Here is a 14336-nt window from a genome sequence, read left to right as displayed (position 1 = left end):
ATTCTCAGCATGAATTAACATGCAGCCTCCAGAAAGTGTCAAACTGGATATTTTATTGGCTATAACAATAGCCTACTGGAAAAGAATCTACTAAGTAAATACCCTTGAACAAAATGTTTTTAGAATTTTTTAGAAGATATCTCTTGAGTGAAAAATAGTGGAGAAAATACTCTCTTCTAAAATGATCTCTCCAAATAGCCTTTACATTTTTAGCTACAAGGTAAATCATTTGCAATAAAGCAATGTACAGATATCCAATACAACAGCAAGCTTAAGCCAAATCCTGCTGTTACCAAGAAATACATGTACTATACATAAAATGCTTTCAACATGAGGACTGAGACATCTTTGACCTGGCTAGTAAAAGGAATATTGCTTTCTTCTCTAAAGGAACAGAGAAAGGCTGATATATCTTGAGATATACTTCCTCGTCTAGGAAAAATATTTCCTTTTTTCCTCAGGTCTATGAAAAAGTGCTCATATCTTTTAAGAGTAAAACTGACTATCTGGTATTGATTCTACAAAGATTAAGAAGCTTTCTACAGTTTTTTCAAACCTAGTGCTTCTAAGCTGTAAAGTAGACATGTTAGATGGTTTGATGTAGGTGATTTATCCCATTCCCTAAAAGACTTTCAGAATCCCAAATACACCTGTAATTCTATTTTTTTGATACCCCAGAATTTTTAAATAGGGAACATGATATTTTATTCTATGATCATTAGTTCCTGGAAAAGGGAATACAGTGGGTTTCATTTGCACTAATAAGGAAATAACTGATGTCTCCCAATGTTGGGTTTTCTTGAAGAATGACAGGAATGGTGAGATGAGACACCAAGCAATGAATGGTGTGCTCCTGGCCCAAGGTTTGCAGGTGGGTATCATATAGTTAAGGGAAGGTTAAGATAGATTTTTTTCATGACAAGCAGACCCGTCTTGCCTGCTTATCCCCCAAGATTAAGGATTATTTGCTTTCTCACAGCTTCTAACACCCATGTGAGAAAAATTAACCCACTTCCCTCCCCACTCAATGCAACAGAAAACATACGCACACCAAAAAGGGAAACCACTCCAGTGAGAGGATTATGCTGGTTGAGACAAGTTTATTGAGAATTTGACACACACATCCACAACTTTGTCATGAGAAGAGTCTGAGCAGAGTGAAACCTTCAGAAGACATGCATGGTTGGGTGTCAAGCCCCTGAAAATGTCCCAACAAAGGTCATCCAGGGAAGGTGGCTGGAGGCAGCATCTGGTTTTTCATTTTCTTCTCTCGGGACTCTGATGCTAGGTCTGAAAAGCAGCAGTGAGGAGGTTGATGAACAAGTGAAGACTAAAGATGTAAATAATGGAGGGACCTAGAAGGGTGCCTTTCATCCTTGGGAGAGAAGATTCTATGCCTCAGGAATTCCAGCAAATCAGTAGAGAGCAAATGGCCAGTATCTTCTGTAGCCATAAGCCCCACAGCCGTTGTAGCCATAGCCAAGTCCATAGCCCACTGGGGAGTAGGTGCTGCCGTAACCACAGCCAACACTATACCCCAGTGGGTAGCCGTAGCTACCCCAGTAGCATCCTGGGAAGGCAGCACCGGAGAAGTCGTTGCAGTACATGGTGTCAGGAGTGGAGGGCTTCAGTAGCAGGATGATGTGTTTCCTCTGAATGATGGACTCCCTAGTCCCAGGACTTACTTTATATACCCTGGCTGTGGGGTGTGGTGAGAGACACAAGGCCCTCATTTTCATTCCTGACACCAATTTGCATCACAAAAAGCTCATTAATTTGTTTTCCTTTTGCTGAAGATATCTTTACAGTTGCTTAGGAAAGCTCTCATGTGACAGAACATGGGATTCCTTCAAATAAAGTGTGCCCCTTCATAAAAATGTATTGCAGTGACTTCAAAGCACTAGGTCTTAGAGACCTTAAACATAGTTCTCTGCAAATGGGCTTTATAAAACCAAGTAATATTCTTAGGTTGGTACCTGTTAATCAGTCCTCTTTCTTTCTGAATTTCTATAACACATGGTTGGAGTTCAACAAATAAGTGTTCAGCAAGTTAATAAATGAAATAGTAAATGCATAGTGAGTCCATCTAAAAATTGAAATGTTTTTAGTATTTACTTGACTAAAGAATAATCTTCTTGGTAGTATGCAAGACAAATGCCACCAGGCACATGACAATGACCCCTATTTTTCTCCATCTATAGCTACCCTGTTTAGAAGATTGGTTAAAATTTTAAACTTAATTATAATTCCCACCTGGACTATACCTAATATCACATTTCTAGACAACTGCCAGAACTAATAATCTTACAAATGTAAATATATAAATAAATGGAGTTTGTGGATTAGTTCTAGGAATGAATTGTGAACCAAATATGATTTGTTGGTCTGACACATGTTTTAAAATAAATGTTGAAAATAGTAACAAGTTAACAAATACAAAAATCAATGGGAAATTTTATTCTAAAATGTATGATTTTTTTCCACTAGATCTAGTAAAACCAGTTTATCCAACAAATGTGATGATCTCGTGAAGGTGACAATATTATATCAACATTTTACTTCCTATAGCCCAGGATAGGGAAGGAAAGTCATTCCTCTCTAAGTAGAAATTTAGTTCCCAAATACAAATTGATCAAAACTCTATTGGGTCATGCAAAACCTAGTAAATTATTCTCTGAGACCTGCGTTGAGATTCTCCAGAATGGCACTGAGTAGAAAACTCACAGAAAATACAGCAGAGGAGGCCACATGGTGCAGAACTAGAAAGGCACAAAGCTGAAAGGAATCATTCTTAGAAAGCCATAGGATGAATATGTATTACATATTAGCTCCCAAATTTTTACTTTGAATTCCAAAGGAAACTTTTCTCTCTGTTACCAGAAGCTAAGACGTAAATCCCTGGGAGCACATGGAAGTCACAGGTTGAATCCAAGGTCAAGATGACATACTTGGAAATATACAAAACTGTGTCAGTGTTCTAACCACTAATTGATTACTTATGGAAGAGGCTTTTTCTGAACATATGCAGTGCTGTCTCACCAACCTCCTTCATGAATAATGCTCTATGACCACCTAATGATTCAGCATTCAAAACTCAAACACTTCATGTGACTTCTAGCTAAATAAGGCCAGGGAATTAAAATTAGCCTTGCTCCCCAAATATAAAGATAGCAACACAGATCCTTCCCTAAAACTCATAGAATGATTCACATTATAGTTCTACCATCATCACATTGCTCTGCTCCATAAAGAAAAGCTAGTAACATTTGGAAAAATGAAAAGTTAAACAAAAAATAGCATGGTACAATGGGAAAAAAAAAGATTTGAATTAATTCCAAAGTTCAGTTATGATGGTCTCTGTAAACAGTTGCTCTCCCAGTGCCTACCCAATCTGAATGAAATGCTAGTTTTGTACACGAAGACGCAATATCCAACTCTGTATCTGAGTAGTAATGGTGAATAAAAATTAAAATATATCCTCATTTAAAATTAAGCCCTTTGTTCAGAGAACATCCTGAATTTTCTCTAGCAATTCTACTGGAGACCCTAAAACAATAAAAGTTTAGGGAAATACACTGTTTGTTAACAAGCCATTTAAAATCAAAAGGGGTAACTAGTTTAATCCTACATTGGGCCTAGGAAAGCTTTATTCTGACATACGTTTATCTAAGGGGCATCTAGGTTTAATAGAGCCTAAAGTTTATACAATGTTAAGAACTCTCCTTATGAAAAAGAATACAAAATACAAATACTAAATAATACAAAAAAAAGCATTTGTTAAAATGGTAAAGGAACTCACAAAAAATTAAACACTAACAAAAATTATGCAGGCTACAAAATCCTGGAAAAAAAATTTATTACTTAACCACCTGACACACATCCATGATACTTTTTCCACTGATGCTCTGGCTCCATCCTTTCAAAATGTTTTCTCCATCACTACTCATCCCCCATTGGATGCTATGGACAAATTCACACCAAGATGTGAACTCTAGTCCTGCAAACTTCACGTCACCGATTCCAGGTGAACTGGGAGAGTAGGTGGTAGAGAATTCCCGGGAGCCATCACCACTCGAGGATGGCTGGAAATAGCCTAATTAGACCCAGAAGTGACTGCAAACCACATCACTGTATTGTCCATATCCAAATAAAATGTATCTCCTACTCAACTTCTCATTAGCCAGATCCCAGAAAGGTCTGTGGCCTCTCCAGTGTCTCCCAACATGAGGGGACGTGTGCTCACAGGGCCCCCAGGTGGAAATCAGCAGCAGTCGAAACCAATTGCAGTTAAAATGTCTTACTTTTGTGAGTTTCTCAAAAAAAAAAAAAAGTCATGTGAGACGGAGATTAGAAAAAGAGAAAAGTATTACGGTCTCACATACAAACTGACATAATATTGGACTAACCATGGCTGGATATTTATGGGCTTAAGTAAGGTTCATGACTCTTTAATTTTAGTAACAATCTTAAGATGTTATCTAATAGATTTGATTTCTCCTTTAATAATTCCTTGACTTCAAATAAGGTCTGACATGAATAACTATAGGGAAAAAACTTGTTCATTGGTTTGCTACAAAGGAGCAAGAAATGTATTGTGTACAGATCTTAGAAATAGAGTCAATTCCAGCTGCACAATAAAGCCATTCTTATCAGCTTCAAATATGAAATTTTCAGCTTTCAATATATAGGAAATGAAAGAGAAATGATAAGCCCATACTTTAGATGAGTTTTAGAATATATATCAGTCACAACTTTGAAATACAAAAGTTATCTGCCATTCATCTTCTCAAAAATTTTATTCTTACAGACATTTATTGAGCATCTACTATGTTCCAAACATGCTGTTAGGTGCTAGAAATCTAAAGATGAAGGAGAAATGAAAATTAAATGGAAAATGATAAATAAATGAAAATAAAATGTTATACATGCTCTACCCTCAGGATCCACACAGCCCTCTGTAGGCTTTAGGGGTGAAGGAGAGAGTGGACAGTTCTACCAGAAGTAGGGGGGTAGTTTAAAATGAGTGTAAAATGCTGAAGAAAAAGGGGACACCTTATAGCCAGCCTTAATAACCAGAGTTGATGTGATGTGACTTATGATCATGGGCAACTTTGCTTCCCAGGGGACATTTGACATGTCTGTCATGACTGGGGGTATGCTGCTCAGCTTCTAATGGGTAGGAGCACAGGTCCGCACCACACAACCACCACGCCAGCAACCTCTCACCCCAAAGACCCATCCAGCCCAAAGTGTCAATAAGGCCTAGGGCCAGAAACACCACTTTAAATACAAGGTCATGTGCAGTCACGTATGGTTGCCAGACCCCAGAGTGTCACATGTTAGGGCCAGAACTTGCTGACCAAGTCTTGGGGCCAACTTAAAACACAACTTCAATACCTGGTTACTCAGAGCTTTGGGGGCTAAACCACATTTGTGAGGCTCCTTGGTTATTTGTCAGAGCAAGCACCTAATTAACAAAGCTTGCTATTTGATGTAGAACTCATGTGGTTTCCTTAAGAAACAACGTGACACCACAGCAGCGCCTGGGTGTGTAATAGGCCCACTGAATCTTGTCAGAAACACCTCATGTGTGTTTCACAACTGACATGAAAGAGTCCTTCCAAAGAAGGCATGTTTTTGCTGTAAGCTTTTACTCACCAATGGGATAGGAAAGTCATTTTTAACACCTACCCTCTAGTTTTTAGTAATGCTAACAGAGGAGCTGAGGTCTACTTCTTATGTCACAAACAGAGAGTTAGAGCCAGAAGTGGAAATGTGTACAAATTTAAAGCACAGCACCCACCTGCAAGCTGAGTTAGTTGAAGGTTAAAGGATAAAAATCATGGTCTGCTGTGCTACCTCTGTGCTAATACAGACTCACCGATGAGAGGAAGCATGGCACTTCAACTGATTTACTCACTGCTTTGCCCTTTGAAAGGCCTGAAGTCATGTCCTTCTGATGACCTTGAAAATAATGGTTCACAGTACTGCCAAATAACAAATAATGGCAAGCTCAATCTACTGAAAACACCATTTCTTCAAAGACTTTGCTGACCAAAAACTAAGTATAAAAATAAATACATTTAATTTCTAAAGATTAGGACCCATATCCCAAAGACATCATCTTTAAATTTAAGGTTGTTCATTAGGAAAGGTTTGTAAATTCTGAAACTGCAGACGAGTGCATTCAACATGGACATTTCAAAATGGGAATAATGAGGCACATTTGTAAAGCAGATTACCAGCAGGGGAGAATGATCAGAAAGGGAAGAAAAAACAGCAGGACGCTGTAGTGCATACACCACTGTCAGAGACAATGTCATAAGACTCAGAGGCAAGTCCCTGGAAAGGAATTGGTGTCTGAGGAACAGACAACTATATGCAACACATTCAGGAGTCTTACAGAATATCCTAAGAGGCCTCTGCCCAGTAGGCTTTAGAAGCAAGAAATTTTCCGATTTATCTAATAGAAAGCTCTCCCAATACAATTTTAAATGCTTTTCCTCTTTCCTCAATAGAAATGAAAAACATAAACTGGTTTTCCCGTAACAATAAAAATAGAGCAAAAGCAGAGGGAAAATAATTTTTAACAAAACCTGACTTTTTTGCTGGAAATTTCAGCCACCCTTTATAAATCAAAAATAAGGTGGACCTCCCCCTCTACTTCCTTTGGGATAAGGATCAACAGGACTGGACCGGAGTTCAAACTTTATGTGCACACAAATCGCTTGAGAAGCTTGTAAAAGCGCAGATATAATTTGATGAAAGGAGGAGTCTAAGATTCTGTATTTTGAATAAGATCCCAGATGATGTTGGTGTTTCTTGTCTGCTGACCATATGTTAGGCAGCAAGGGGATTAGACTTTTTCTCTAAGGTTTTAAATCATTACATTAACTCCACAAATATTTACCAAGTGCCTAAGATACAATGCTGGTGATATACCATAGAAAAGATACGGTGCTTGTCCTCAAGGAGCTTATCACATACACGCTATTGTGAGGGACTCAGACCTGTCAATCAGTGAGGGCAACAAAGATAAACAGCAGCCCAGACAGCACTAATGGCAAGCCAGAACATTCGCTACATCCATATATAACACCGGAACTTCAAATCGGATGAAATCCATCTGGCAGATTCCTGGGGTGGAGAAGACCTTTTGAAGGATTTGTGCGTTCACTGGATGAAGAAGAGAACAGAAGGAGCAAAGAACTAAGGACGGTCCCCCTGAAGGAGAAGGAAGCATTTTAAGGACAGAACGGAAATGAACTAGAGAAGTCACTAGTCTTGTGAGCTATTAATTGATCTTTTCCTGAAGAAACAAAAAAAAAAATCAAAGAACTTGTGAAAGAAAGTCATTATCAGAGTTGAATTTTGAGAGAATCATATGTCTGCTGTATGGAAGATGGTTTGGAGATTGGCTGGCAGACTGGACAGTAATGCAAGCAAGAAATGATAAAGGTACAAACTGAAGCAGAAATATTAGGAATGAAGACCTGACACTATGTCTTAGAGATAATGAGAAGGGAAAAGCTGAGGACTTTGTATCAAGATAAATAATGGTATCAAGATAAAGAAATTATTTAGCAAGCTTGTGAAAATACTGGAGAGTCTTGATGACATCAATTAGGGTTAAATCAGCAAACACATAGTTAATGTTCCACCTCCTTTATCAGTGGTATGAGAGGAATCAGAAGACCTCAGCTCAATACCTTGGCTCGAGTCTCAGTTTTCCCACTGGGTGAATATTTACCCACTTGGGAAAATTGCTTAATTTTCACCAATTTCCTCATGATACCTATCTCCCAAGATACTTGTTAGAATTAAACAAAATTCAGTGCTGACAAACATGTGGATGAAAGGGAACAACCTGCGCACTGCTGGTGAGAATGTAAATTGGTACGGCCACTATGGAAAACAGTATGGAGGTTCCTCAAAAAATGAAAAATGGAACTATCTTGTGATCTAGCAATTCCACTTCTGGATATATATCTAAAGGAAATAAAGAACACAAACAGGAAAAGATATCAGCACCCCTGTGTTCACTGCAGCATTATTTACAGTAGCAAAGACATAGAGGCAACTTAAGTACCCATGGATGAATAAGGGAAATGTGACACACACACCCTGGAATATTATTCATCCATAAAAAATTAAAAAGTCTTGTCATTTGCAGTAACATGGATGGAACATTATGCTGAGTGAAATAAGTGAAATAAGACAGAAAAAGACAAATACCATATGATCTCACTTACATGTGGAATCTGGAAAAAACAAAACAAAACAAAAAACAAACTGAACTCATAGGTGCAGAGAATAGACTGGTGGTTGCCAGTGGAGGGCTGCAGGGTGAGCAAAATGGGTGGAGGTGGTCAAAAGGTAACAAATTTCCAGTTATAAATAAGTTCTGGGGATGTAATGTACAACATGGTGGCTATAGTTAATAATACTCTATTGTATATTTGAAAGTTGCTAGGAGAGTAAATCTTAAAAGTTCTCATCACAAGAAAAAAATTATAGCTATGTACAGTGATTGACATTCACACTTAACTGTGGTGATTATTTTGCCATATATATAAATGGATCATTTTGTGTGCCTGAAACTAATAATGCTATTTGTCAAATTTATCTCATTGAGAAAAGAATTAAATAGAATTCTATGGAAATATCTTGTAAACTGTAAATGACTATGTATATATAAGGTATAATTATTAATGGCATAAGAGGAATATTGAGCAGGAATGTTTCTGGGAAAGAGTTGTATGACTTTAAAAGTGCTACATAACTAGGTTAGCATAGAGAGATGGACTTAGAGCCAGACCCTCCTAGATGGCTATATCTTGGTATTTTTCTTTACAAATAAATGATATTGCTCAAATTATTGTACTTTTTGATATTGATTTCCTTTTCAGTAATATGGTAGAAAATGAAGCCTGCCTCAAAAAGCTGTTATGCAAATGAATAGTGAAATTTTCTCTTGTGGTATCTGCCCCATAGTTACTGCAAGAGAGAGAAAAGTTATTGTACTTACTGCCTTCTTGCCCCTCTTTAAATTGTTTATATTTTTTAGGTTCAAAATGGCAGACAGACCTATCAGACCTATACAGATTTTCTCTTCCCTTTCCCCACAACCCATTAAACTGTAGTAAATGGTGGAAGCCAAAATGACAGAGAGAATTACAAGGATAATATTGATTGAGGAGAGATTGACTGAATTTCTGGATGGTGGAAAGGAGATTGAGGGAAAATAGAAAAGAGGAAGCCGCCACAGGAACTCTGAGAGCAGGCGGCTCACAAGCCAATCTTCCCTTCAGATTCCCAGAGAGACTTGGGACTCATGACATTAAGGAAAATACCAAGAATCTAGAGCTCCTGGGAAATTACTGATTCTCTGATTGGAACATAAAAGTTCAAGATGAGCCTGGAACATCTTGTTGAGCCAGAAAGTAAGAAATTGATCAAATAGTGATGGGGGTGATTTTTAAAGGACATGGGAGTCTGCATGAAGGCATTTCTACTGTCCAAATCTGGGATAATTTAAGCATCAAAACTAATACTTATATTAATGGATTATAACATATTGAGTAAGAATCCACAAGTCCATGTTGATGTAAATATTAACGCAAATAAATAAGCACACAAAAATAAATGGAGATGTTTCTTTCTTACAGTGGAATGCCAACCAACAAACATAAAAGGATTTATAAAATAAGAAAAATAGTAAATGGATCCTAAAGTTAGTGGGTGAAAGCTTGATAAGGAATAGGATATTTACACGGTGCCAGAGTATCAACACATATTAATTAAGGACAAAAGGGGAAATAGCAACTTTACACTGAAGAAGCCTAAAGGACAAGTAATCAAATTTAATACCAACCAAATTTGCATAAACTGAAAAATATGCCCCTTGATATGATGTGCTGATAATACAGTATCACTTCTATGGCATCTCTACCAAAAATTCTTAATATAAATCTAATCATGAGGATAAAAAGACTAACCCAACTCAAGGGACATTCTATAAAATATTTGGTCTGCATCCTTCAAATTGGTTGAGATCAAGAAGGACAGAGAAAAGCTTAGGAACTGATCCAGATTAAAGAAGACTAAAAAAGACATATGAGATACTGGATAGGGTCCTGGACCAGGGAGAGAAATGACCACCAAGGACATTACTGGGACCACTAATTAAATTTGAATTTGCACTGTGGGTTAGGTAATAGTATTATACCAACACTAAATTTCCTAATTTTCACAGTTATACTGTCCTTGATCTTAGGATAATGTGAATGATGTCTGAAACTTACTCTGAAGTAGATTTGACACTAGGTAAATATTATATATATTACATATATTATATATATATATACACACACACATATGTATACACATACACATATGCACATAGTATTACATGTATATAGTGATAAAGTGGGTCAAAATATAAACATTGAATAAGTCATGGCATGTAGGACTTTGCACTATTATGGCAACTTTTCTGTAAATCTGAAATTATCAAAATTTAAAAATTGTACATTTGGCAAAGCACAACATAATTATGTCTTTAGAATAGAAAGCATACATTAGCCGTGATGATAGAATCTAAACTCTTTCAGTTGGTAGAGATCCTAAGTTACCCTTTCAGTACTTGATGCCCTGGAATGTCCCTGCCAGAGGCCATCCTCTCAGTGTGCTGGAGCTTTGCCAATGACAGCCCACTTCACCCTCTCATAGCCCTATTCTTTTTCCCTTTTGCACAGCCGTATTTGTCTTGATATATAACTCTTACTCACCCCTCTCCTGGTCATGTTTATATACTCAAACTTCACATCTGTGCAAGCCTACAACACTGTTTATAGTATTATGTATAGACTAGGAGGAAAAATAACCACAAGAGACAACTGACAAAATTATTGGGACAACTGACAAAATTTGAGTGTGCACTGCAGTAATAGTATGATAGATAATAGTATACATCAATACTAAATTTCCTCATTTTAATGAGGAAAAATGTGCTTGTTAAGGTAAATGGTTATCGATCTTATCACAGGCTATCTCCTACTTGGAGTCCTTGGAAGGAAATAAGTAATGAGTAAGGAATATCTGTCTATCTTGGATATTCATTTATAGCACACTAAAATAGGAGACTATTAAATGCCCTTTAAATATTACATGAAGTGTATTTAACATACCAGGACATATTTTTGTGTCTTACTTATTTCTGTGTCTCCAAAACTTAGGACAATGGTTGGTATTGTATCTACTTGGTGAGAATCTGTGGAATAACCATCTCTTGAAAATAGCTTCTCAAGCCAGAGTCTCTGTCTTAGGTGTTTTTACAGCCTCAAAATTGTGAACACAGTGGCCAGAGCCCACTAATACTTCATGCACACATGAATGCATTTTACCTTGGGCTATATAATAGTTTGAATGCACAAAACAGATTCAACACGTTGATGAAAAATTATTGAGTATGTTCTCTGAGACAGACAGGGGTACAATAAATATTTGGTATGTGAATGAATGAGCTTTAATTCAAACACAGTATTTTGCTTCAATAAAACAGAGATTTCTCAGTAAGATAAGAATATAAACCACATATCAAGTACTTTTGATGGTGACTATCATTCCAAAGAATAAATGCTTTATTTTTAGTACACCTATATGTATAATCAGAGGTGAAGAAGGTGGAAAAATGAAACCTATAAAAAAGAGAAAAAATTACTATGTGATTTGAACTGTTAGCTTCCCTTTATTGATGAAATCTTAGAAACTTCTAAAAACAGCATTCATAACTAAGTCCATGTCATCGAGATTCTTCCAGTGTTCTGTGGGGTTCAAATACCTCTAGAACTGAGTTTTATAAACTGTAGGAAGAGGGAGAAGAACCAAAATCGAATTGTGTCCTTAATAAAAAAGATGAATTTTTTTTTTTTAGCATTCAAGAGCTGAAAACTGTTCCTGCTTATAATCAGCAAACAGAAACAATAAACCAGTGAGGTATAATTGGATTTAATTTAGGACATTTTTAGGGACTTTTTAAAAATTGAAATCTCAACATGAAGGGAAAAAATGGTAGTCATCATCTTATCCTGGCACACAGTCTGAAATCAGATTATGATTTGTTTAAATCAACCATTATAGGTTGAAACTGGCTGATGAATTCAAAATAAAAACACAGTAAAATAAACAACCAAAACAAAAGTATTTGTGCTGAATGAAATAGATTTATTAAGAGACTAACAGCAAAACCCCTTCCTACCCACGTCCAATTGTAATACGTTGATGTTGATGTAGAATTTAATAATACATGAGCAAAGCAACTACAAGACACAAACTACTTGCTTCATTGCTAAAATTCAGGGATGTCAGAGAAATACATCATGCTTTCTTTGTCTGTAGATGAGCATCAGTTTAGCATTTGACACCTAGATGGTTTGTTCAGCGTCATCAGAGATGAGGACCTTGGGAAGAAAGACATCACCAAGAAGATGGAAGATGTTTCACCTAAGCACATCTGGAGGCAGGAAGACAGTCATTGTTCTTCAAATGGTTCTGTGCACAGAGAATTGATTGAGAGTCTTGCAGTTGCCTGGAGTCATTGATCCATCAGTAAGTGCTGTAGCCGAAGCCAGAGCCGGAGCCCCAAGGCCTCAGAAAGCTGCTGCCATAGCAGCACCCCAGTCCATTGATGTTGCCCAGGGAGCTATAGCCACTGCATCCGTAACCATAGTTCAGGGGAGAGCCCAGGGGCACGACGCAGTTCAAGGGGGTGTCTCTGAAGGTCCCGTGGAAGTTGGTTCCATAGCAAGGATAACCTGGGAAGTAGTTTCCGCAGCAGAAGTAACGAGTCATGGTGGCAGGAGTGGAGAAGGAGTTGAGTAGATTTTGAGGAGCAAGTTACCCAAGTGGCGAATGATGGTCTCCTCCTACACAGGGCTTTTTATACCTCCAGCTGGTGGCCTTGTCCGGATGTCTTCCCACCAATTTGCATAAATAACTCTGTTACTTGCTAATTAAATGCACATAAAGGAAGCCGCAGACTCAGTGCCCATGTTTTTGTTGGCTTTTCTGTTTTCAAAGGAATGTGTCTACCTTCAAAGCCAGAGGTCATCCCTGAAACACAGCTGAATTCTTTACATTAGTGACCATAGTTTAATTACTCTTGGCATGGTGTGAGACTCTTTAAGTCCTCTGATTATAAACTGCTCCCCACTGACATAGCCACCCTAAAAAAGTTTTGGCAACAATGTAAACACTCCTATAGGTTCTTGAAATTCTCTCCATATAGCATTCAAAAACAATGGCATACCAACTGCTTCATAGGTATGGAGTTTCTTTTGGAGTGAAGAAAATTATTTGGAACTAGAGGTGGTGACTGCAAAACACCATGAATGTAGTACATAACACTGAATTGTTGGCTTTAAAATGGTTCATTCATGTTATATGAGTCTCACCTTCTGAATTTTTTTTTAATTTTTAAAGCATTGTTGCACTATCCATTAGAGCATGTCTTTTGACAGAAGCCGCAAGAATATCAAATTAACAGGTAGCTGTGTATAGCCTACCTGTAATTTTCATATATTTCATTACCTACCTGTAATTTTCATGCATTTCATTTATGAGCATCCTCCTTGTTAATACATGTAATTTTTTTTTCCATGGAAAACACACAGTCCTTGTAAATCATTTTGAACATTGCCAAGCTGTCTTCTTGTGGAGTTGCCACACTGGGGCTGAGTGGCACGATGCCTACTTTCAGAGTCATGTTATACCATGCTTGGTTCTTACTGACTCCTAGTAAAACAAGCCTAGGATGTCGTGCTCCATTATGAAATACCAGTTATATTCAAGAACGCAACACTTACTTCTGCTCCTACTCTGCCCTGTATGGCTATTTCCTGTTTGGTGAAGGTAAACCAGAATGAATTTAAGCTCAGCAAAACTAAGTCTATTCTAATTCACATGTTTAGGAAATGATCTTTTTTAATAGGTGAAAAATGTCTTGATCCTCCGAAACTAGAAAAAGAAAACTTCATGGATACCAATTCCTTTTGCTTATTCTCCCCTTAAGGGACAATCATAGACCCCAACAGACAAAAGTAGTTATTTGTCAGAAATCTCTCTCTATTAAGATTCTGCCTCTCTCAGTTCTCTGACAGAAGGACTTCCTACAGATCATTTTACATAAGTGGATATGGTTTCCTTTATTCTACAAACTGATTACATATTGCAAGAGTTTATAGTTGAAATCAAAAGATAAGGTCTATTTTCAAATTCAGTTTTTAACAAAGAAATGAATTAAAATGATAAGCGACTATGTCCTCAAGTGTCCAAAT

The 14336-nt window shown here is 37.2% G+C and overlaps 2 protein-coding genes across 2 annotated transcripts; both read right to left on the bottom strand.

The window, feature by feature from the left end:
- Window positions 1–1073: 1073 nt before the first annotated feature.
- On the bottom strand, window positions 1074–1647 carry KRTAP8-1 (keratin associated protein 8-1). Its single transcript, XM_073230403.1, has one exon. It carries the CDS (start codon window positions 1605–1607, stop codon window positions 1416–1418), a length of 192 nt encoding a protein of 63 aa, XP_073086504.1. The 5' UTR covers window positions 1608–1647; the 3' UTR covers window positions 1074–1415.
- A 10557-nt stretch (window positions 1648–12204) lies between these two features.
- On the bottom strand, window positions 12205–12917 carry KRTAP7-1 (keratin associated protein 7-1). Its single transcript, XM_017660411.2, has one exon. The coding sequence runs from the start codon at window positions 12850–12852 to the stop codon at window positions 12607–12609; it is 246 nt and encodes an 81-aa protein (XP_017515900.1). The 5' UTR covers window positions 12853–12917; the 3' UTR covers window positions 12205–12606.
- Window positions 12918–14336: the final 1419 nt, after the last annotated feature.

The sequence above is a fragment of the Manis javanica genome, chromosome 3 (assembly GCF_040802235.1).
Source record: "Manis javanica isolate MJ-LG chromosome 3, MJ_LKY, whole genome shotgun sequence".
In the NCBI taxonomy this organism is placed as follows: Eukaryota; Metazoa; Chordata; class Mammalia; order Pholidota; family Manidae; genus Manis; species Manis javanica.
This window is presented reverse-complemented; position numbering and strand designations above follow the sequence as displayed.

Excerpts from the sequence above, each read along its gene's own strand:
- KRTAP8-1 (XM_073230403.1), bottom strand. The coding sequence starts at position 1,607 with ATGTACTGCAACGACTTCTCCGGTGCTGCCTTCCCAGGATGCTACTGG.
- KRTAP7-1 (XM_017660411.2), bottom strand. The coding sequence starts at position 12,852 with ATGACTCGTTACTTCTGCTGCGGAAACTACTTCCCAGGTTATCCTTGC.